This window comes from Agelaius phoeniceus, chromosome 15 (genome assembly GCF_051311805.1).
Source record: "Agelaius phoeniceus isolate bAgePho1 chromosome 15, bAgePho1.hap1, whole genome shotgun sequence".
Lineage (NCBI taxonomy): Eukaryota > Metazoa > Chordata > Aves > Passeriformes > Icteridae > Agelaius > Agelaius phoeniceus.
In genome coordinates this window covers 241,050-263,759 of record NC_135279.1, presented here as the reverse complement: position 1 = coordinate 263,759, position 22,710 = coordinate 241,050, and the positions used below count along the sequence as shown (strand labels likewise).

General features: G+C 51.7%; 1 protein-coding gene across 2 annotated transcripts in view; it reads right to left on the bottom strand.

The window, feature by feature from the left end:
* The window catches only part of DPYSL3 (dihydropyrimidinase like 3), a 28,453-nt gene extending 6,000 nt beyond the window's left edge, over positions 1-22,453 (bottom strand). Inside the window, exons 1-8 of one of the 2 annotated variants that reach the window (XM_054642712.2) lie at positions 22,137-22,453; positions 8,380-8,468; positions 5,953-6,137; positions 4,784-4,948; positions 4,538-4,599; positions 4,050-4,130; positions 2,904-2,972; positions 351-471 (exon numbers count right to left, since the gene is read on the bottom strand). In XM_054642712.2, coding sequence (XP_054498687.2) covers positions 351-471; positions 2,904-2,972; positions 4,050-4,130; positions 4,538-4,599; positions 4,784-4,948; positions 5,953-6,137; positions 8,380-8,468; positions 22,137-22,430 — 1,066 coding nt within the window. In that variant the 5' untranslated portion in view covers positions 22,431-22,453. Of the gene's footprint in view, positions 1-350; positions 472-2,903; positions 2,973-4,049; positions 4,131-4,537; positions 4,600-4,783; positions 4,949-5,952; positions 6,138-8,379; positions 8,469-14,286; positions 14,448-22,136 lie in introns of those variants that run through there. The other variant, XM_054642713.2, reaches the window with a different exon arrangement.
* Between the last annotated feature and the right edge of the window lie 257 nt (positions 22,454-22,710).

Sequence of the window (22,710 nt, the reverse complement as noted above, 5' to 3'; positions counted from 1 at the left end):
TATACACAGCAGCTCAACCCACATGCACTGAACAAGTACCCTCATTGAGCCCTTCACAGCTGCAGACAAACTGTGGTGTTTAAAACATTGCTGCTACCTGTGCCCCACATATTGATGTTACCTGACTGTCAACAGGAGGTGTCTCCATGTGGCCTGCTGCAGTGTCACCCTGCCCTTCACAAGTCAGGCAAGCTCCTAAGCTAACTGCTCCCTAGCAGAAGGGGAAGCGCTAGACAGCACTTGAAGCACGGTGCTGATCTTGGCAAAACAACCACAAGGACATGAGGACCGCATAATCCAGCATCCTGGTGGCAGCAGCAGGGCTGAGTGTAGCACCAGCTGCCACTCACCTTTTTTTCGGGCTTGTGAGATGAGGTCAGCTGCACTTTTACTCATCACTTTAGTCACGTAGAGAGGACAGTTGGTCTGGCTGGCAATAGTGATGGCCCGGAAGACAGCTTCTGCTTCCAGCTGGAAAAGAGGATGGCACACAGCTGCAGAGGAGCACTGGCTGGGCAGGGACAAGGCCCTGTTACTCCCAACACATCACTGATTGCTGCGGACACCCTGTGCCCTCGCTTTTACCCTTGACTCCCCCAGGGCAGTTCCATCAGGGAGACCTGAGGGGGGAAGTTTCCATCTCCCAGGGCCTGGCCCAAAGGCAGGCTACAGCAGCACAATGCCTGGCACAGGAGCACTGTCTGAACCCTGCTCAGGGGCCAGCAGAGCTGCATCTGCTGTTTTTTCCACTGCCTGGTTCCAGCTCTCACGACAGCCCAAGGAGCCCAGGGACTGCTGCCCAGCCCAGCTTGCAGGCTGCTGCCAGGCAGTGGCAAGGTCCACCCTGTCACAGCACTCCCCTGCTCCAGGCTGTCCTACAGCTGCAGCAGGTTTAACCAGATGTCCCCTGTCACCCCCATGGCAGGGTGCAGAGGGCTGCACGCTGGCAGGCAATTTGTGTTTGAGGCCTGGCCATCCTGTAGTGCAGCTTCTGCTTGCCCCAGCCTGCTGACAGCCGCCCCATCTCACTGTCCTGCTGTTAGTGGAGGGTAGATTTCCACCAGGAGGGATATCTTTGGACCATTACATCAGCCTGTGCTCAGCCTGAGCTCAGCCCCAGAGTTCTCCAAGTGTTAGCTCCATTTGGCTTCAAGTGTTGGCTTGAGAAAGTTCAAAACAGAAGCCTTAAAAAGACACAATTATCCAGCCCCCAGGGCAATGCCTGGGACCATGCCAGCTGCAACGTCCCAGGGCAGAGAAGCAGAGCACTGCATCCAGACACACATGCACTTCTCTCATACTTCTGCAGATCTATTTGCTGTACAGTGAAAAGAGCTTTTTCTCTTCTTAAAGACTCTTTAAACAGAAATTTAAGCAAGAAGTGATTTTTTATCACCATACTTAGGGCTGTAGTAGTTGATGGGGTTTAGCATGTGGACAGGAGCAAACAGCCATCACTGCATACCCTCAGAGCAGGTTACCATCTGGAGCTGCATCATTCTGCCCTACCAAGTCACCACCATCACCTGACAGAAGAACATGCCTTTAACCCCCACTGAGGTCCCTCCAGGACAGAGAACAGCCACAGAGCACTCTCCTAATGCTTTGCCATCTGTCTGCAGGTTTTATGCAGTAGCAGGGTCATTTGTGCTCCGCCTAACATTTTCCAAGGAAGAGTATGTTCTGGAAGAAAGACACTGTTTATTTTCAAAGGCAATGAGATCTGAATTTGGCTGAATGCATAATATCTACAGCCTTGCACTATTCTCACTTGCCTTATACTTTAATGGCATTTCAAGATCAAACACCTAACAATGTTTTATTGGCTTTGGATGAGATCTGCACTGCTTATGGTAACAGGACAGTTCTCAAATCTGGGCACAACCACAGCTTCCCGGAATTGCACTTCAGCTTGCCAACTAGTGGCAACAGGTTGGAATCATAAAAATAAGAGGGACTCTGAGCCACTGTGTTTGACACTGAGACTCTTCCCTGTGCAGGAAAATGCTTTATACTCTTGCATTTCAAAGAGAGTAAATACTATTGTTACACTAGGCCATTTATGTTGTTACCAGCCCAAATACAGCCAACTTCCTACACTTTTAATTTAAGCCAACTGATTTTATTTCAGAAGGACCTGAAGTACAAATCTCTCCCTGTTCTTCCCTGCTCAACTTTGCTACTGTACCAAATTCCTATTGTTTTCTTCTTTCACATGCTGTGGGAAGTCAAAGCACCTCTCAGCAGGGAGTTATGTGAAGGGAACCTATCTAAAATTAGACTCAACTCATATTAATGGACCAAACAGAAAAATCCATACAAGCTAAAATTAGAAGTAATCTCATTAGTGTTCTGACAATGAATTGTAACCAGAGAATTCCCCTTCTCTTTCCCTCCCACTCCTTCAAACAATGTCTTCATCCGTCTGCTTCTGAAGCACAATTTAGAGACTAAGCAGATATAAAGGAGGAAAAGGCTGGAATCTGTCAGCACTTAGATGTGAACAGTGAATTCTAAAACTCGTCAGTAGATTCTTCTTAGGCTTCTCACACCTGTGGAGTCACCTATATAAGACAAATGCCACCGAAACAGCCTCAAAGACTGCTACAGCCATACAGACACTTTGGTTGATTGATTCCTCTCTGTGAGACTCAGAACAAGGGCTTCTGTCTCTGCTGGGTAACTCAAGCACAACTAAGAAATGTCTGTCACAAACATGCATCTTGCTCTTTCCTGGGCTGCTGATGAAAAAGGCAGCAGTGCCTGTACAAATGGATACTCCTGGATGTACACACACTCTCCCCTGCCCTGATGCTTGCTTGGCCCCATTGAACACACTGAGCCCTACTGTGACTGGGAAAACTCTTCAGTGAAGCAAGGCTGAGCTGTCCTCTGCATCTTACCTCCTCAGGTCTGCTCAGCACGTGGCCTTCAGGGCCTGTTATTCCCATCTCCAACATCCTGGCTTGTTCCTAGGACATCAGAAGAACAGAGGGATATTACAGGACTGGAACTATCAACCACAAAAAAAGCAGATCCCTTCTGTGTCAAGCCCTTCCCTCAGGACCATCAACACCCTATGTCCTGTGGGACCACCAAGCATGGGGAGAGGCTGCTGTACCCTCAAGGGATTTGAAAGAGAAGGAGGGAACATGGGGCAGTGGGAGGGCAGGCACTGAGTTAAACCACTTCAGTGAAACAAGAACAATGTGGCAACAAAACAGGCCTACAAAACTCTCAATCCTCTCCAGTTCCCAGGTCTGTGAAGTGCTACTAATTAGTAATTTTGGGGCATTTTATGATTAGGCAGGTGCTAAAACAGAGATAAGCTCTGGCAAATACAATTCCTCTGACCACTCGGTTCTCATGTGAAGGAGCCATCCAACTGTGCACTGCAGCTCTAAAAAGTCCAAACAAGAACTAATTCTTGTAGTCTGAAAAGATGCTCAAAGAATGACCTCTTGGTTCACGCTCCTTCAACTCCCAAGAACAAGAGAGAGAAAAAAACAAATAGTTGTAGAGCTTAACTGAGCAATGTCTTCTGCGTCTTAATGAGAATTGAAAACATTTGGACCTTCTGTCACCCAGCACCAATTACAGCACAGCAGGCCAATACACACTACCCACTTGATCACTCAACCATGTCCCTCAGAACATCTGCCTTGTAAATCCAGCTTCATTAGCTACCTGTTTGCTTACAGGGAGAAAATCTCTCTTGCCAAGGCAGTTCTCAATGGACTTTACCTCTCCTGGTTTGTTATGTGCAAGGCAAAGGTCTCTGCCTCTCCTCACTGAAGGCAGCTACAGCAAACATATCCTACTTGATGGACACTCACTTCCATTTAGGTAATTGCTAATGCACTATTTCACATTCGCTTATGCACATGGTATTCACAACAAAAAATCTTGCTAACTTTGATATTGCTGCTGAACAGCAAAGATATCACCTTGCACAAGATGTCCAGCTTCAGAGCCATTTTACTAATGCTCCACACCAAATCTGCCTGATACAAATTTTTAGTTCTTGTATACCAGAAGTAGTTAGTTACCTGTGCAATTATATCCCCGTTTTCTGCATGAACTTGAGCTATGGCACCCAGCTCTGCCAGGCAGCTGAAAATCTCATACAGCTAAAAGAGAGACAAGAAGAAATTATTAGTGAGCAGGCTGCCCACGGCCCTGGCACACCTCATGGCCCTTCCACCCATAGCCCTGGCAGCAGCAGGACCCAGTGTAGCCATGCCAGGCAGAGCTCTGGCTGTGCAGGGACCAGCTCTCTGAAGAACGCAGTCACCAGCAGATGCTCTTGGTGATCTCCACACTCGACCTGTGCCTCACCTGCAGTACAGGAGCCCAGCCAGCCCACAGCACAGCCTGGAGCAGCCCTGCACAGGCAGCCAGGGTAGAGGTGAGCAGCAGCAAGGACTGGCCAGGGGCAATAGGTACCAGCCTTATGAGCTGCCCCACGCCCGCCATGGCTGTCACCCTGCACTGCTCCTTGAATCAACACAACCATGGCGGTGCAGGGGGGTCTCACCTCAGTGTTGGACATCTGGTACAAATCCTTGTAGGCCATGTACACCATGAAGGAGTTAACACCTGGGGCAGGGCAGAGAGGAGAGAGAGGTGAGCTGGGTAGGTTAGGCTGCCTGCTCTGGCCACCCTCCCCACCAGCTGCCCTGTGGGGCACAAAACCCTGCAGGCGCCCAACAGCGCAGCCACCTCTTGCCCTCCCTGGCCAGGGGGCTGGCCAAGGCCAGGCAGGGAGCCACAAGGCACAAACCTTTCTCCTGGACCATGGTGTGCAGCTCCTGCCGGACGTGGTCGCTCCAGCGAGGGATGTCCACGTGCAGGGCGTAGTCGCAGCAGGCCTTGCCATCAGCCCACTCCCGCCACCGCTCCAGCGCCTCGGCCAGGCTGGACTCCGGCTCTGGCACCACGTGATCCACTGCAGGCACAGCACAGCAAGGGCTGGCCAAGGGCTCCCCTTGCCCCGTGGCCTGGCAGCTCACCGCCCCAGGCTGGCCTCTTCAACCGCTTCAGGGCAGCTCGCCTGCACAACATGCCTGCCTCCTCAAGTGCATTTATTGGCAGGGAAGTGCACAGAGCCTTTGTTTAATGGCCTCTGGCATAGGATCTGGGGTTTTTACATGCTTCTGTGGAGAAATTGTCTGAAAGCTGAAGAGCCTTGTCTTTCCCCATCCCCTATCCCACCCCATTAGCACACAGCCTCCTGCCACACTGCAACACTAATGCACCTTTAATTGCACAGCATGGAATCTCCACACTTCGCCACAGACCATTTCATAAAACATTTTTGTTTTTGGCATAGAGGAAGGAAAAATGGTGGGGGAAGGACAAGGAATTCAGCCCTTTATTGGAAGGATCAACACTTGCTCCTGCATCCCAAGAAACCCTGCAGTGCACACAACTGTAACCACTGCACAGGACAACACCCGGACCTCAAACCAGTGCACAGCCATAGCATCCTCCAGGAAAGGACCTCAGAATTCCCTCTCCTTTTTCATTAGCACTGTTTATTTTTGAGCAGTGTGGGATGCCAACACACTGCTCTGTTCCTCTGCTCAGAGCCATCTGAGCACCATGCTGCCCTACTGTTATTTAACAGAGAAGTTATGCCATTGCTCCTTTTGGAGGCTCCCAGAGGCAAGAGTGGCTGCAGACAAGCACTGCAGAACACAGGATCCCCAAGGCCAAGGGGTCCTATGCACATCTCCTGTCCTATCATTTCATCATTACTAAGGATCAAAAGATTCATCCCAATCCTTACTCCCTAGACTGCATTGACAGAGATCACAGAAAATATGAACACACTGTCATGGGCTTTGAAAACACAGAAGACTGAGAAAAGTACATTAAAAAATAAAGAACTGGGTGATCTTGCAGGAATACTGGGAGGTGTCATGCACAGGCCATGCCTACTGCACTTACTAATCATGGTGGTTCCACCAGCCAGAGCTGCTTTTGTTCCTTGGAAGAAATCATCCACAGAGGTCATTCCCTTGTATGGCATCTGCAGGCGAGTGTGGACATCAATTCCTCCAGGGATCACCATCTTCCCATTGGCTTCTATGGTTTTGACCCCTCCAGGAACAATCAGGTTGTCTCCGATCTGCCTGATAAGATCACACCAAGATACTGTCACAAAGGAAAACCTGCCACAACTTAACCTCTGAACAGCTCCCTTAACCTCGGAACAGGGACGGCCAGGGCAGCTCCCTGCCAACAGGAACACCCCATTCAGGATTGTCTGGCTTGCTTACACCTATGCTGTGCTTAGTTCAGGGGTGGCTGCCATCTGTCCAGCTGCTCTGCGGGTGACTCGGATGGCACCTGCTGCCTGGGGCACACACTGGGTTGGGGTAGCTGGGGAGTCTGGTCTCACGGTGATCTCTGCAGTGCGTGGCGAGAACCTGCCTAGGACACCTCATCCCATTCAGGCTCAGGAAACAGGCACACATTTCAGCATAGCAGCTCTAACTGCTCACCCAGGGTGCACGCTCACAAAACCCAACACCAGCCCTGCTGCCAAGTGAGCTACACCCCTAATCTTTCCTGTCTCCCGTCCTTCTGCCCACCTTAAGTAAGGATCAAGTCTGAGCTTACTTACAGATAAAGATGATTTCCACTGTAATGCCACAGCTGCTAGACCAGCTCAGGGCTTATCAGGGACTTGTAATGCTGCTCACAGCACAAAGTCCCAAGAGTGAAGGGACTCCTGGGAGCTGGGAAATAGCTCAGCAAGTGCCCAGATAGACTGGCTGCAGCCTGCTGGGCTCATGGCACAACCTGCAAGCTCTGGGCTCACCATCTTCCCAAGAAGTGCACAGTCCTCCCCCTCTCACCTTGTCTCTTCTGCAACCCTGAAGAACAGTTTTGCTATCATCAGGGCCTCACTGTAGTTAAGGCAGCTAAAATCACAAGTACCTAAAAATGTCTTCTGAAAACAGGAAATCTAGAGAGTTCCAGCAAAAATGCACTAGTAACCTAATACACAACTACAGTGCTCTGGATCCTGTCCTGTTCGAGCACAGCTTGACGTATCCAGCCCTCCTGCAGGCCAAGTTACCTGAACCTCAGCATTCCCTTTTTCAGCCCCTGTTCCCTCAACCCCTTTATGTGTCCATATGTTCAACTCAGCCTTCAAATATTTTCCTTCAGAAATCCTACTTTCATCAAGCCTTTCTCAGTGCTCCTTGATAAATCAAGATTAAAGGTAAGTTGGTTTTAGTGGAAAACTTCTGATTTCCTTGGCACACTGGGGAGGTAAAAATGAGAAACAAATTCCATTTTTGCATTTCATTCAAGCTGAGTCACTTTGCAGGTTTTTTTTCCCTAGTGTAACAAAATTTCTGTGGACAGAACTGCTCACTTTACTGTCCTCACAGCAATAAATCAGCAGCTCTTCCTATTGCTTTTATGGAGATGAATCCATCACTAAAGGTTTTTAATTGCTTACTGTATTCTTCGCAGAATTCACTTGTAAGAGCATTTAGCTCCCATGGCAGTGAAATTCTGTGGCCTCCAGGCTGCAGATGAGGCTCAGTGATTTGCCCATGAATACTCAGAAAGCATGCACCACAGCAACACCAGAAGCTGGCTCTGATCCCTGCCTGTGTACAAGCACTTGTCAATCACAAATGGTCTTGTCCACCAGATAAAAATACAATCACACTTCTTGAAGTATTTATCTGCTGCTGGATATTTAGCATCTACCACCCTGGTAAGGTTGGATATTTAACTGTTACCATAGAGCAAGCAATGCCTTTTCAAATCTCAGGGCTATAAACTATCATGGCTCTTTCACTTCACCCAGTGTGGAGCTGGCCCCAGCACAATTCCTTTGCCAAGTCTGAATGGCAAACTTCAAAGAACTGAGCTATTCCTGCAGCTCTGAGACATACACGGAGAAGCCAGGGGAACCCAGAGGTTTCCCTGCAATTCCTGGAAATCTCAAGGATGCAGATGACTTGCAGCACAGCACTATCCTTGTAAGCACTAACAAACAGCATCCTGTGTGGGGTCATTCATGCTAATACAGTTAGCACAGAGCAAAAGAGAAGTCAAAGATAAACCTTGTTCTGGTGCAATCAGAAACAACTTTGCTGTACAATGGACGCAGTATCACAATCCCACAAGCCTGACTGCAATTCAGTCGCTGGAGCTCCTCTGAGAACACATGAGACAATCACGCATGTGCTTACACACACTGCAGAGAGTTGAGCCTCTGAATAGAGAGGGTTATCAGGTTTTACTGCTTGGCAAGTTGGGCACATACCACACCCACAAAAAGCCAATAACCACCCAACCTGAAGCCGGTTTAAAAGGAGATGAAGATAATAGAAATCAAATACTTACTTTATGAGGCCATCCTCCACGTAAATGTCAGCATAGAATGACTGGTCATCATTGACTATTCGCCCTCCTTTAATAAGGAGACGATCACTCTGAAAAGGGAAGAGCACAGCAGCTGTCAGTAGCACATACCACACATGCTTCATTCACTTTTGACTGAGAGGGTGGTTAGACACTGGAACAGGTTGCCCAGGGAGGTTATGGATGCCCCAATGCTGGTGGTATTCAAAGCCGGGTTGGTTAAGTCCTTGAGCAACCTGATCTAGTGGGAAGTATCCCACTAGAGGGGGTTTGGACTACATGATCTGTTAAGGTCCATTCCAACCCCTTAATATATTATGATTTTATGATTCTCAGCACGCTGTATAGGTGCTCTCCCACTGCTCACCTCAACCACTGATGCTGCAGAAGGGCCACTGGACCTGTGTCAACACTCCAAACAACACTACGAGAGCAAGGATTGAAAATGTTGTACTCCTACAGATGTTTCTAAGGGGGAGAAGGGCTGCCAGAAACACCGCCGAGGCAGACTGAGCACAGGGGAGAGTCACTGGGGACACAGCAAATATGCTTCCCTAAAATATAGAGAGAAGTCAAAAGCTTCCTACGCTGGGACATTATGCACATTACTTGGCAGCGAGCATGAGCCACACATCAGCAGTTAGAGCAAGTTTGTACTAAGGGCATGTCTCTAATGACACCATGTAAAGTAAGTTGCATTAAAGAAGACAAGTTACTCTCTCCTCTGTTACCACCTTGCAAAAACCACCAACAGGACAGGCAACCAGCTGTTAATCTGTCACTCTCCTGCTGTGCTTGGGGTAATGCTTCTGAGGCATTTCACAGGTCTATACAAAAACCAGAAGGCACTAGACTGCATTCCAATCTCATGATTTACCACCTCTTCTGTTCTCCTTTCTATTGACCAAAATGGCCAGCAGCCTTCTCCATAGGAGCACAGCCAGACACCAGAGGAACACCCCAACCAGAATTGTCCTTATGCTCTTCCTGCATTCACACTTTTGGACCAGACAACTCAGCATACACTGATGGGAGGGGATGGGCACTGTCCTGTGGGAAACAGACCCTGTCCAGAGGAACTGGGATGGCTGAGGTCCTGCTCTCCTACCTTCCTCTACCTGCACAAGTCTGCACAAGCAGCTGCAGGCAGTAGAGGGGCAAACCACCTGATCTCACATATGCCTGCCGTGGATTCAGGTGACACTGGCTAACTGCTGTGCCAGAGAACATGTTGTCTACCTGACTGCTTAAAACACCTCCAACAACTCTTCAGCTGTTAATGACACCCTACTGTTCCTCTCTGTTACCCCTGCTGCTCACAGCCCAGGTTTTGGCACGTAAATACACTCCGTTTCCACAGTCTGAGCCTGGACAAGAGCCGACCAGAGCCTTCAGCAGCGCTCACATGCCAGCCTCACCCTGTGACGCTGTGGCATGGTTAATTGCTCCGCAGGGAAATGGGTTTGCTCTCCACCCACCACCCCTGGGGCCATTTCTTAAGTATCGCCACCATAGTGGGAATTTGCATCCCTCTGTCAACAGAAGGATGCAAAGAATACTCCTGCATCCCGGCAGCAGCCAAAGCCCAGAGCCCCGCGTGCGTTTTCACAGCAATCTCATGCACACGCAGCGGAGACAAAGGAACTGGGTGGGGAAAGGAGGGGAATGCCGGCGCCTGCTCAGCCGCCGCAGCGCAGCCCCCGCACAGGGCCGGGGAGCGGCCGCGGGCTGCCCGCACACGGCCGGCACCCGGGCGAGGGGGCTCCTACCCTCCCCGCCAGCACAGCCCAAGGGAGCCTCTCCTCCCCCAGGAAAAGCGCTCCGCTGAGCTGCTCCGGTTCCCCAGCAAGCAGACCCGCGGGCAGCCCCGCTTCTCCCCTGACCCCACTAACACATCGGGCAGAGGCGTGCCCAAACTGCGCTCAGGGGGGCCTGGAAGCAAGGGCACGTAAAGCCCCTTCGACATCCTGCACTCCATGAGCACACAGAGATCCTGATCTTGACCAGCGACCTGGGGACCACAGCCAGGTGTCCCTGGGCAGCACAGACGCGTCTCGGGAGCAGCTGGGGCACAAGGACAGCTGGTGTGCACTGGCTTGGCAGCCCCAGGTGCTTGGGCCAGAGCACAGCTGTGCTACGCCTCTGCCCATGGGGCACATGCTGGGCGATGCTCAGCTTTGGGGCTGAGGGCCCTGAGCACACACACGATAACAAAAAAAATCTCACTGCCCAAATGCACTAACAGCCCTCCATTTTTTTTTGTCTTGCCCTCTCCAACTTGCTTTCTTGAATTCCTGGAGCTGGTTCTCACTAGAGTGTGGGAACATCAGCAAATACTGATGCTGGCCTGCCCTTCCCTGCACATCAGACTGGAGGAAGCCAAGGGAGTCAGGCAGAGGCAGCACGGGTGCAGGAGACTGTCCCATTGACAATTACTGAATAAAGGGTTAATATGAGCTCAAGAAATATGCCTGCTCCACACTCACAAGAGGTCATTCTGCGGTAGATGTGAAGGGCTGCTCAGTGCTAACTGTCAGTACACAAAATTGAGAGATCCACAGTGGCTGAGGCACAAACAAGGCATCCATTCAGGAGATCAGGCACTGCTAGAACCCACCGTGCCCACCCGACAGCGAAGGGACTGCACCAGCACCAACCACTGACTGCAAAGAAAAAAAGGCAACTAAATTGACTGAAGAAAATCCAAATGACATGCCTACAGGCTCTGGCACTGTTCAGGAGTGCACCCAGGTGACAAGAGGCAGGGAAAGAAGAAAGGAAGAGAATGAAGCAGTTATGAGGAAATGAGTCTGACTTAATAGCCAGGCTTCTTCAGTGCATGCTAGCAGAGCAGCCCCAGACCACAATAAATGCACTGTTCCCATATCAGGGCTCACTGTGCTCTGTACACCCACCACAGCTCCTGCCAGCCAGTGTCAGGCTGTGTCATCAGCCTCTGAGCAGAGGGAAAAGCCCTCCTGCAGCAGGAGCCATGGGGCCTGGCCAGGGAGGGAGCAGCCAGTGCCAGCACAGCCTTCGGGCACAGGGCACCAAAGCAGCCGTGAGCACGAGATGCTGTGGCCATACACAGCCCTGCCCCACCCTGGCACTGACCTGCCAGGCCCCTTGGCCTGACCTCACTGCTGACACTGCCTCCAAAGCAGCCAGGGACAGCTCCTCTGCCACCGGTGTGCTGCCTTCTGGTGCCTTCAGGCACAAGAGATGCCTACGAGGCCAAGCCTGGAGCTTTCCCTCCAGCACAGCTCTGCCAAAATCTGCCGGATTCGCCACCAGCCCTCAACACCTCTCCATGCTGGTAAGCCTTTATGCAGAACTCTCCCTGTCTCTCTGCCCGTTTGCATTTGGGATCAAGCTTTCAAACCCATTATCCATTCCCTCATGCCCACACTCTGCTCCTGGTGCCCTTAAGCATCATCTGGTCATGTTGAGATCCCAAAGTATCAGGTGGTCTTCAGAGTGATGCTGCAGAAAAAAAGGCAGGCAGCACTTCCAGAAGGCTGCTGAACCCAGCCAAGAACAGTGCTCACCTCATTTACGAAGCACAAGGGCATAATTAGGGGAGCACAGAAGCAGGTGTACGGTTTTACTGCTTTTTCCCTGGTAGAAGCAGAGACACTAATTGCAGAGGTGTTTCATCAGAAGCTTATGGTTCCTCCTTACTAATGCACCACACAACAGCATGGAAGAAGCCCTGGCTAGTGTCATAGGGAGAGATAGCTGCCAGCTACACTGTGATTCCCTACGGCTTGTGGCTTAGAAATGACATACTGACAGCTACCAGTTCACCAAAACCCATCTAGTCAGTAACTGAGGCCTTCTGCCCCATGTGTACCTGACACACCATATTGGCCAACACCATACACACCTCCTTGTTTTCAGAGGTGGCAGAGACATCACACAGATGATATTTGTGGGCTCCAGCAGGGAAATTGGGGTGGGCATGGCTCACACCAAGAAAAAATATGGGATCTCCAGTCTACCTGGCCTAGGAAAGGATTTTATGACAAAAGCACAAAGACTGAGTAATTTTGATTCAACCAACAGTTCTGTTAACAGGTATTTTGTAAAATCAGGACAAGATTTTAGTCTTCCACCTCTCTTCCTGCAGAAAAACATACTGCAAGAGGGGAAATATTTTGATCACCTTTCCAAACAGCCAAAGAAAAGGAACCAATAAAAAGTCTCTCAACAGACACACAAGATCTGAAATTGCTATTCTCCTGAGCTGGGCACCCTAGAATCAGCACACATGTAAAAAGTAATAGGATGTTTAGTGGTCTCTGATGCATGGTGCACAACACGAGACAGGGAGGAGCAACACATCCATACCAGGCTGATGGAGCCATCACTGAGAAAGCCAAAGCTTTGGCTCACCTCCCCTCCCTGTGTTTCCTCCATGGCGCAACTGACGGCCGTGCCTGTACTTCCCAGCCTTCCATCAATGACTACAGTCTTGCCTGTCACATACAGCTTTTGACCAGGCTTTTACAACTCATGTTGGGAATAATTTGCACAGAAATTTATCTCGCACTAACACATGCACCACTCACTCGTGCTCCTGGCCTCTCCACTAAAATGGCTGTCCTGGAAAAGATGAGAAACTGCTGCAAACAGATACAATAGGCAAACTCTGATTTTTCAGATGTTACTGGCAGAAACCGACTACAAATACTGACTGCAGCACTGTTGAGTACAAGAGGAACCAGAAGGGATTGTTTCTGCATCTCCAGAAACACACCAGGCAGTTGAAACATAGCTGGTGGGAAGTACAAATACCCAGTTTTCCAATACATCCTTCATGAAAGCCCAACCTGCCCATTGCTCAGGTGACAGAAGTGCAGCATTTTCAGCTTCAGGAAAAAAGCAAAGGATTTAATAGGGATAAATCAAGCAGCTTGGAAGATTTTGTTACCACTGAGGGGAGAAAGCTGCCATTGGATCCCAGAGGAGCAGGCACAAGCCCTGCATATTGATTAGGCTTATCATAAAGAAAAAGCCCCAGAGAATGGGAGAAATCCCACCTGCAGCAGCAGTTGGGGTGTCTCCATTGTGGTCTAAGGATACAGAAAAGGCAGTATGTGTAAAGCCATAAAGCCATGTGTAAAGCTTGTGAAAGCATCTGAATCTAGGCTGACAAAGGAATTTCTCTTTACAGTGGTCAAGATCTTAATGCTTCTTTAAGAGCATTTTGTTCACATTTGTAAAAAGAATAATGGAAGTCGAGCGCTTTGCTTTTCCTTTTTCTTCAGAGAGCCAGAACTGTCCTCAATAGAAAAACCAGGAGCTACAAAGAAGCCAGCGAAAAGCCAACAAGATGAAAGACCAGACTGCCTTCCCAGCAGCAAGCCCTCGGCGGCCTCCGCAGGGCGCGCCCGGAGCAGAGCTGCCAGGCAGAGATCAGAGCAGGAGAGCCGCAGCGGGAGCGCCACGGCAGGGCACCGCTGGCACCGGGGCTCCCGCAGCTCCAGGGCCAACCCACCGGCCGCCGCCTCTCCCGGGCGGGCGGGTCCCGGGGCGCTGCAGCGGCACCGCCGCACCTGACACGGCGAGACCGAGGAGCTGCTCGGCGGGGGCATCGAGCACGGGGAGCGCCCTGCGGGAGGCTGGCCCCGCACGGGGGAACACCCCACCGGCACCGGGCACTGCCGGGCACCGACCACCGCAGACGCTCCAGCCCGCGCTGCGCCCGCGGGGGCGCGGGTCCTGCCCAGCACAGGTCACCAGCGGGGCCGGGACACCTGCGCGGGCGGCGGCTCTTTGTCTGCACGCCGCCGCCGCCGCCGCCCCGCTCCGACCCGCAACGCCGGACGCCGGCACCGAGTTTCCCCACCGCCCCACGGGCCGCCCTGCCCCGCCCGTCGCACCCACCGTGATGCGCGGAATGTTTTTCTTGCCCTGGTACGACATGGTACCGCCGGTCCGGCCCGACCCGCCGCCGCCACCCGTTCTGCCTCCGCGCCGCTTCTCACAAAGGCGAGACCGAGTCCGCACCCGCCGCACCGGGACGGCCGCCGCCCGCCCCGCCCACCGCGCCGCCCGCCGCCGCCAGGGGGCGCCCGGGCCTGGCCCCGCGCAGGGCGCGCCCGCCCCGCCCCGCCCGGCCCGGCAGGTGCCGGCATCGACCCCGGGCACCGGCAACGGGCACCGGCAATGAGCACCGACACCGACCCTGGGCACCAGCAACGAGCACCGACCCCGGGCACCGGCAATGAGCACCGACACCGACCCTGGGCACCGGCAACGAGCACCGACCCCGGGCACCGACACCGGGCACCGGCAATGAGCACCGACACCGACCCTGGGCACCAGCAACGAGCACCGACCCCGGGCACCGACACCGGGCACCGGCAATGAGCACCGACACCGGGCACCGGCAACGAGCACCGACACCGGGCACCGGCAACGAGCACCGGCAATGAGCACCGACACCGGGCACCGGCAAAGAGCACCGACCCCGGGCACCGACACCGGGCACCGGCAATGAGCACCGACACCGGGCACCGGCAACGAGCACCGGCAATGAGCACCGACACCGGGCACTGACACCGACCCTGGGCACCAGCAACCAGCACCGACACCGGGCACCAGCAACGAGCACCAACACCGGGCACCGGCAATGAGCACCGACACTGGGCACTGACACCGGCCCTGGGCACCGGCAACAAGTACCGACACTGGCCCTGGGCATCAGAAATGAGCACTGACACCAGGCATTGACACCAACACCGGGCACTGGCTACGAGCACTGACACCACGCATCAGCACCAGCAACAAGCACCGGCAACGAGCACCGATACCGGCCCAGACACCAACGGCGTCCAGTCTGCGTCTCAACCCAGCCTGCAGGGATGGCCCACGGGAGCGGCCACAATCAGGGCTCTGTGCTGGCCAAGACTCTCCATCTAGCACTGGCAAGTAGAATGAACATGGTCTGTAACAGAACAGGCTGTCTTGGGCTGCTGGAATGCACCTGCATCACCTCACCCTTCTTTCACATGCACAAGAACTGGAAGCATTAAAAAACAATAAAATACACCACACATCTGGCTCCAGGAATCCTACATGCGACGCAAACACTACAAGTGCTGGCAAGGACTCTTCCAAGGACTTTTTTCCTTTTCTCTGCTGTGACTTTGGTAGAAGGTTTAAATGGTGGAATTGTTTGCAAGTACTCAGCAAACAACTGAAACAGACGATGCTGAGCCTGGCCCACAGCTGGCCAGGACCATGCCAGCAAGAGCTGTACCACAATGGGACAAATCTGTCTACTCTTTCCTGCTTGCCACAATCCACTGTGTTGCCAGCAGGTCATAAGACCCATGGCCACCCTGAACCTTGCTTTCTCTTCCAGGCCAGCTGCAATTCCACTCTTGCAGAGCTTTGAACACCATCAGCAAAAGATGCTCCTACAGATTCTGCTGCCAGGCAGCTCCACTAGGAAAATTTTACAGCCGCACCTGGCAAGGACATTGCTGTAAATCCAATTCTACTTCCTGGCAGAAAAACAAGCCATCTGACAAGCCTGGGTGACCAACACCCAAACCCTCCCTCCAGTTTGCTTTCTGAACTAGAACCTAACAATGGCATCAGGGGCCTGACAAGCACCCTGCTCACCAGTGTGTGCCCAGGCAGAGCCATCTCACAGCACAACCCCTGACACTGCAGCCAACTTTGACTGAGAGAAGTGGGTGACAGCAGCGTGGACTGTCAGTACCATGTGCTCTGCAGTAACCCAGCCTAAAGCTTTTACTACCCACTGAGTCTGTTACTCTGTGTGCTTCTGCACACTAGTTTTACTGAATTTGTGTTTATTCTAAACTCAAAAACCTTTCACCAGTTTGAAGTCAAAGTCAGCAGAGGCTCAACAACTTACTTATTACTACCTGGACTGTGAGAATACTGACAAAATTGTAAGGGCTGCTTGGCCCTCCTGTTTCCCTGTCCCAGCTACTATGCCACTGCTGGTGAGCTGCTGCACCCCTGTAGTCAGCAAGAGATGGCTGGAAACCTTCCCCTCTATGGCAGATCCATGGGCAGGGGATGTCTGCAAGCACCAGGCAGTGAATGGGGGAGCAGGGCTGTGCCAGAGCCTCTGCAACCAAAAGCCTGTGGGGAGATCAGGTACCAAACCACACTGTTCTTGTCACAACACTGCAATGCATCAAGAATGGGTCCTGGTCTCTACTGAAATTAGACTGGCTGGGTCTGGGAGGTGAGAAACAGCCTCAACTCCCATCACCAAACCTCTCAAAACTTCACTCACACATTTTCTGGAAAGTTTATCAGTATCCCCATGCCTGGTGGTGCCACATCAACTTTGTCTAGACTCAGAAAGAGCAGCAGTTAATTAGTTAATAATAGATAAATGACTATACAGATGCTGCTGACTTCAACACTTGGACAGTTTCAAGAGTCAAGCTTGAATCAGCCCCCTGGATGCTGGCCAGCCACAGTGACTTCAGATCCCTAGTTTGAAGAGATGTGCTTTCCTCATGGTTGCTATGTGACACTCACACAAATACAATCAAACACCCTGCCCTGGGCCCAAAACATTCAAAACAGAAAAAAACTTTTTCCATAGGATCTCTTCCAGGTGCAGTGTACGAGACGCTACTCACACACTTTAAAATATCCGCTATGAGAAGCATGGTCAATCTGAAAGTTACTTAAAATGGCAATCCTCAGAGCTCAAAAGCTCCTCATGGCTCCAGGTGTTTGTGGAGAGCCACAAAAGAGAAGAGCAGGGTGAGGGGCACTAGTGGTGTGAACACTGAATAGAAGGCGCGTGCTGCTGCAAGGACTTTGGCACCAAAACAAATGCAGCTCCGACTGTGGCCCACCAATGCTCAGCAGCCTGGCTCAACCCCCTCTGTGGGGACCAGGGGGCTTCTGACCCAACTCTAGTGCAAAGGGAAAAAGCAGATCCCACCACCCTGAGTCCATGACCAATGACTCTTATACAGCACGACCAACATTCAGTGGATATCACCATGGAACTATCTGGGCTCAAATGTCATAATGCTCAGCAGATTTGCCAGGCCAGCCTGTCCCCATGCATACAATCTCCTCCTCCCATACATATTCTTTGCATGAAACCATCCCCTCTGCTCTCCTAGCAGATGAGTTTTCAGGGGTTAACTTACTTCAGAGGCAGTGAATCCAAGGGACAGAAACACCATCCTTTCACCAAAGTGGGATGTCCTGTGCCCCCAGAACAGTTCCTGCACACCACACCCAGAGCCCCTGCCATGTTCCTGGAAATATCTGCTTCAAGCAGGCTGAAAACAGGCTGTGTCAATGTGGAGCTGGCTATCTGTTTTATACCTGACTGCAAAACCCAGTTTCTTTTCTGCTTACAAATTCCATAGTGAACAACATGTCCTGAGAAGAGCATGATGTTTTCAAGACCACATCAGCCCAAATAACACTGGCACCATCATATCAAAACCCTGGCAGAGCAAGATTGGCCTGGCACCTCAGTGCCCAGAGGCCAGGTACCCCAGAGGCCACTCCTGCCAGCCAGATCCCTGCCACCCCTGCACTGCCCACACACCGGGGCCAGCCACTGCCAGAGCCCAGAGAGTGAGGACAGAAGGAAACCAAGGACCATTGCCACAAGCTAGTGTGAAAAATCAAACTACTTCCATGCTAGGGTAAGTTTTGTGGTAAAACATAAGCTCTTTGCAGCAAGCAGGAACTCTTTAACTGAATCCCCAATTTCTCTGGAAATCTAGCCCTGCTGCATAACTCCCATGGAATCCAATATCTGTCTTCTTAAACAGGAGGGTGGGATAACAAACTCAACAGTTTTGCTTAAGTGCTGGCAATAACCTCTGTCCTAGCACAAGCAGCCAAAGAACTGACTCTTATTGCTGTGCTTCAGGCATCAGATTTCTTAAAAAAACACAAACACATATATGTGGGATTTTTTTCAATAAAGACCTGAATATTTAGTATTCAACTCCACAAACTGTAATGCAAGTTTAACTGTTGCATTTGTTATGTAGGAACTAGTTCAGTGGGTTGGATTTGTTCCTATTGTTTCTAAAAGTAACAGACATCCAAATTATTCTCTTATAAAAAGAACAAGTAAAACCAAACCACAGATGCTGAATGGGGTGATATTGAGGTGTTAATGCTATTGAAGTGCTTTAGGATCCCTTCCACAAATTCAGGATTTTAAACTGCTAAAGGCAGTGCACAACTGCAACTTCAGGCTGTGCCAAGCTGCCTCATGAGGCACAGACTGCTGTTGGCTTGGTATTCCTGCTATAAATTGCTGGCATTGGAAACCAAAAAGCTGAATGCTAAAGTCAGAGCACATTTTACAAGTGTCAGAAAAACGAAGAGAGGATCAAGTTAGTCCAAGCTTTGATCTCCATTTGAGGCAGCCCTGCCTGTATTTCCAGGGTGTATCACAAGTTAGATATCACGCACACCAGGAAAAAGCAAAGGACTGGCTCCTCCCAGTCTTCTGGAGGGGACGAACTTTTTGCCTGCTTTCACTGCCCACTAGTTTCCCTTGCATTTCTTTTCCCCTTCCTCTCCAGCCAATAGAGCTGCCCCAGCCTGAGGTGAAGCCACAATCCCATGTTTGTGGAACCACAGCCAGTTGCATTGGAAATGACAACTTAAGCTGCAGAACCATGCAGCAGGAAGGACCAAGTGTCTGGGGGTTAGCACCATGTGCTCCTACCTGTGTGACTGCACAGGGGGGTGAAAATGCAGGGTCTCTGCATGGCTGAGCACTGAGGAGAAATGTGGAGGATGCCTCCACAGGCTTCTGGTTGACCTTCCCAGGCACCAGGTGCAAGGCTCCTTCCCCTCTCCTCAAAGCCCTGTTGCCTCTGCAGATGCCCAGGATTGCAGCTCTCCAGTACCTGTACAGGTATCACCCACCTTCCATGAACATCCTGGCCAAAGGAATTCACAGGGTGCTGTCTGTGACCTACAGAGAAACTCTCTTTTTACTTCATGATAGCAAAGTGAACACAGTAATCCACTCTGGCTAACAAATGCTTGACAGCTCTCAGAGAAAACTACAAGACACTTCAGAAGGGTAGAGTCCACACTGGCTATTACTGATGAAAACCTGCACCGAGTTAAATCACTCTTATTAAAAATAACAAATATCCCAGATCAGCATTGAATCTGGCCCTGCAGTGTTGTTCCTCCAAATCTTAAGTCTTGTGTGGCAAAAACTCTTGCTGCAGCAGAACTCAGTAGTAGGGAAAACTAACCTCCTGCTTTGAGCAAAGAGCTCTTGTTCCCCAGGAAGCCCACCAGCCCACAGAGGCAGCTCTCCATAACCACACAGTAGTAGTCCCCTGGGCCACCACGCTAATGACTGTCACTCTCTGTCCCTAAATCCACTGGCAAAGCTCAAACTCCCACTGACAGAGCAAAGGCATAGCTCCCAACTGCTTTGAGCTATATCCCCACTATGACTTCAGTACACTTCAATATACAGCCGAGCTTTTGTCCTTCCAATAGACTTTGTGATAAAACAAAATAAGGTTGGACCATGTGCCTGAGTCTATATTATGCTGCCCAGTTGCATGACACCACATGTCATCACTCGGCATTTATTCACCGGAGTTGTCTCCCTGTAGAAATGTTGTGGCTTTAATTGTGATTAATATCATTATAGGAAAACAAACAAACAAGGTGTGTTGGTCTGTTGTACTTCCAGTAAACTGTTCACTGCAAAAATTAGAAGACAGATCTGTCTGCTGTCCTGGGCACAGGCAAGTCTCTTACTTTCAGCTTCTCTAATAAACAAGTTGCTTGGGCAAGAGTAGATGACTTGAGCTCTCTCACTGTTTCTTAATCTGTGAAATTATTCAAAGTTCAATTTGCCTTGACAAAAGTGCCTTTGTGTGCCCTGAATCTGTAGAGTCCAACACAGGGAAACTCCCCATGGCTGTGCAGGCAATGGGGCTCAGCATGCACAGTTCATTTCCCACTGCACTGTCCTATACTGGGTCACCTCAAAGCTTGAAAGCCACAATACCAAGTCATACAATTCCTTCTAGCCAGGCACACACAAAAACACATGCATGAAGGTGCCCACCCTCTTAGGCAAGATGTACAGATAAAAGGGGTTACTTACTTAGTGACCCTTACTCTTCTGATGCTTATCAGCTGAAGACCTGAGAGGAAGAAATCTAGAGGGAGAAATCATCAGGAAGAGAGGAGCTGCTGAAGGAAATCCTCAGCTACAAAACACCGGAGATAAGGGTCTACATAAGACCTTAAAAGGGAACAAGGCTCTTTTTGAATTTTTGGCACAGCTAATAAAGAAAAGCTCACAGCAAAGCATGCAGACAGACTGTCAGGAGCTTCAGCTCCTTTTCCAACAAGCAACAGCATAAAATTGTTAATGCAGTGGTTAGTTCTGCAGCTGCTACTTAAATCACGTAGACAAGGTTGATACTGACAGGAATAATGTTAATTTTGTTCCCGACTTTGTAAAATAGCTGCAAAGCTCAAGAACATGAATTGAGAAACATGCCAAAGCATGCCAGTAAGAAACCAAAAAGCAGAGGCTGAAGAAATTAAAGTGCAATGAAAAAAGCTCAAATTAAGCATTGCCTAGCTAGACATTCCTATAGAAGACAGTGGACACTTAGGACAGCCTGATGCTTTTTCCCAAAATCGAGACAGCTCAAGTTACCACAGTTCACTGCTGTGCTTCCACTAGGCTCATGCTAGTGAGGTTAGGCTTCCAGATCACCAGTGTCTGCTGTTTATCAGGGTTTGCACTCCAGACCCAAGTGGAGGTTTCTGCAGAATGCCAAGACAACCACTACACCTCTCTGTGCTACGATGCAGGTGATTTTTTATTCCATCTTCAAAAATGGGGAGGTGGGAGGAGCTTTGCCCCTGCTCACAGTTGAAAAAGAGTGACTTTAAGATGGCTATTAAAAAGTTCAGCTCCTAACAAACTTATTGACCAACAACAGCGAATAGCCTTACTTGCCTGATGCAAAAATCAGCCACAGGACCACTGAAATCCCAAACAAGATATTCACGCAACACTATTAACTTAATCATCTTCTTGCCCAACTGCTAGTGCAAATAGGACCAGAACCAGCACAGCAAGCCATCTCACCCTCCAGCAGGAGGACTATACCGTGGAGCCGCATGGATTAATTTATCACTTTCAGTTTGGTGTAAATTGAGAAACTTTGCGCCTAGTGATACCTTCAACGCTGTCCGTTCCAGATCAATGTGCAGCCCCCCCCCACGCTGGTGTGGTACTTCTAGTTTGTGTCCATGAGAGGTAAGGATCTGCCTGGTTTGAAGTAGCAGCTCCAAAATCCCCGCTGTTTTTGTTTTTCTTCCATGTTCGGTGCCGCGGGAGTAGCTATTCTTTCATATAAGTATAAAAGAGTTCCTGCAGCAAACCGAGCCAGCGACTCCGACTGTGCCGGTGCCGCGGCGAGACCGCCGACATCCCGCTCGGCGGGCGGAGCTCCGCGCACCGGGGACGGCCGCGACGGCGCCTTGCCGCGGGGGCGGCGGGGGAGCTGCGGCCGGCCGGGGCGGAGGAGCCACCGCAGCACCACCAGCGGCTCCTCCAGGGCCGCCGCCCGGAGGGGGGCGAGCGGCGGCCGGACCCACCCGCGGCCCCACACCGCCCCCCGAGACCCCGCCCCGGGGCCCGCGCCCGCTGTCCCGGCCCCGGCCCGGCCCCGCCGCGCCGCCGGCCCTACCCTGTCGTCCGCGGCGGCTGGGTCCTGGAGCCGCTCTTCACCGGAGGTGGCGCGGAGGCCGCCAGCGGTCTGACCGGGAACGGGGGCCGCGCCGGGCGGAGGGTCGGGGCCGGTCGGCGGCGGGGCGCGGCGCTGCCCAACGCGCAGTGCCCCGAAGTCGAGGGTCTTGCTCTCGAAGGCGCCCTCGACGTTGCAGAACAGGCCCCCGCGCTTCGGACGAGGCGCCGCCGCCGAGCCGGGCCGCGCCAGGTACACCGGCAGCTCCTCGTCGTCGCGCCGCCCGTCCGCCGCCATCCCCGCCGCGCCGCCAGGACGGGACGGACGGGGCGGGATGGGGCGGGACTGGGCCGCAGGGCGGGGCAGACCCGACGGGAGGCTGAGGGGCGGCGGGACCCGGGTGGGTGGTGCTCGGTCGGAACCGGGGTCGGGTGCTCCGGTGTGCCTCGGGCCGGCCGTTGCTGTGCGGAGCTGCCGCCGGCCGCTCTCCTGGGACGCTCCAGCCGTGAGGACGGAGCGGAGCACGGGAGCGCCTCGCCTCTGACCGTGCGGGGCGCTTGGCAGACGGGCTGTGCCC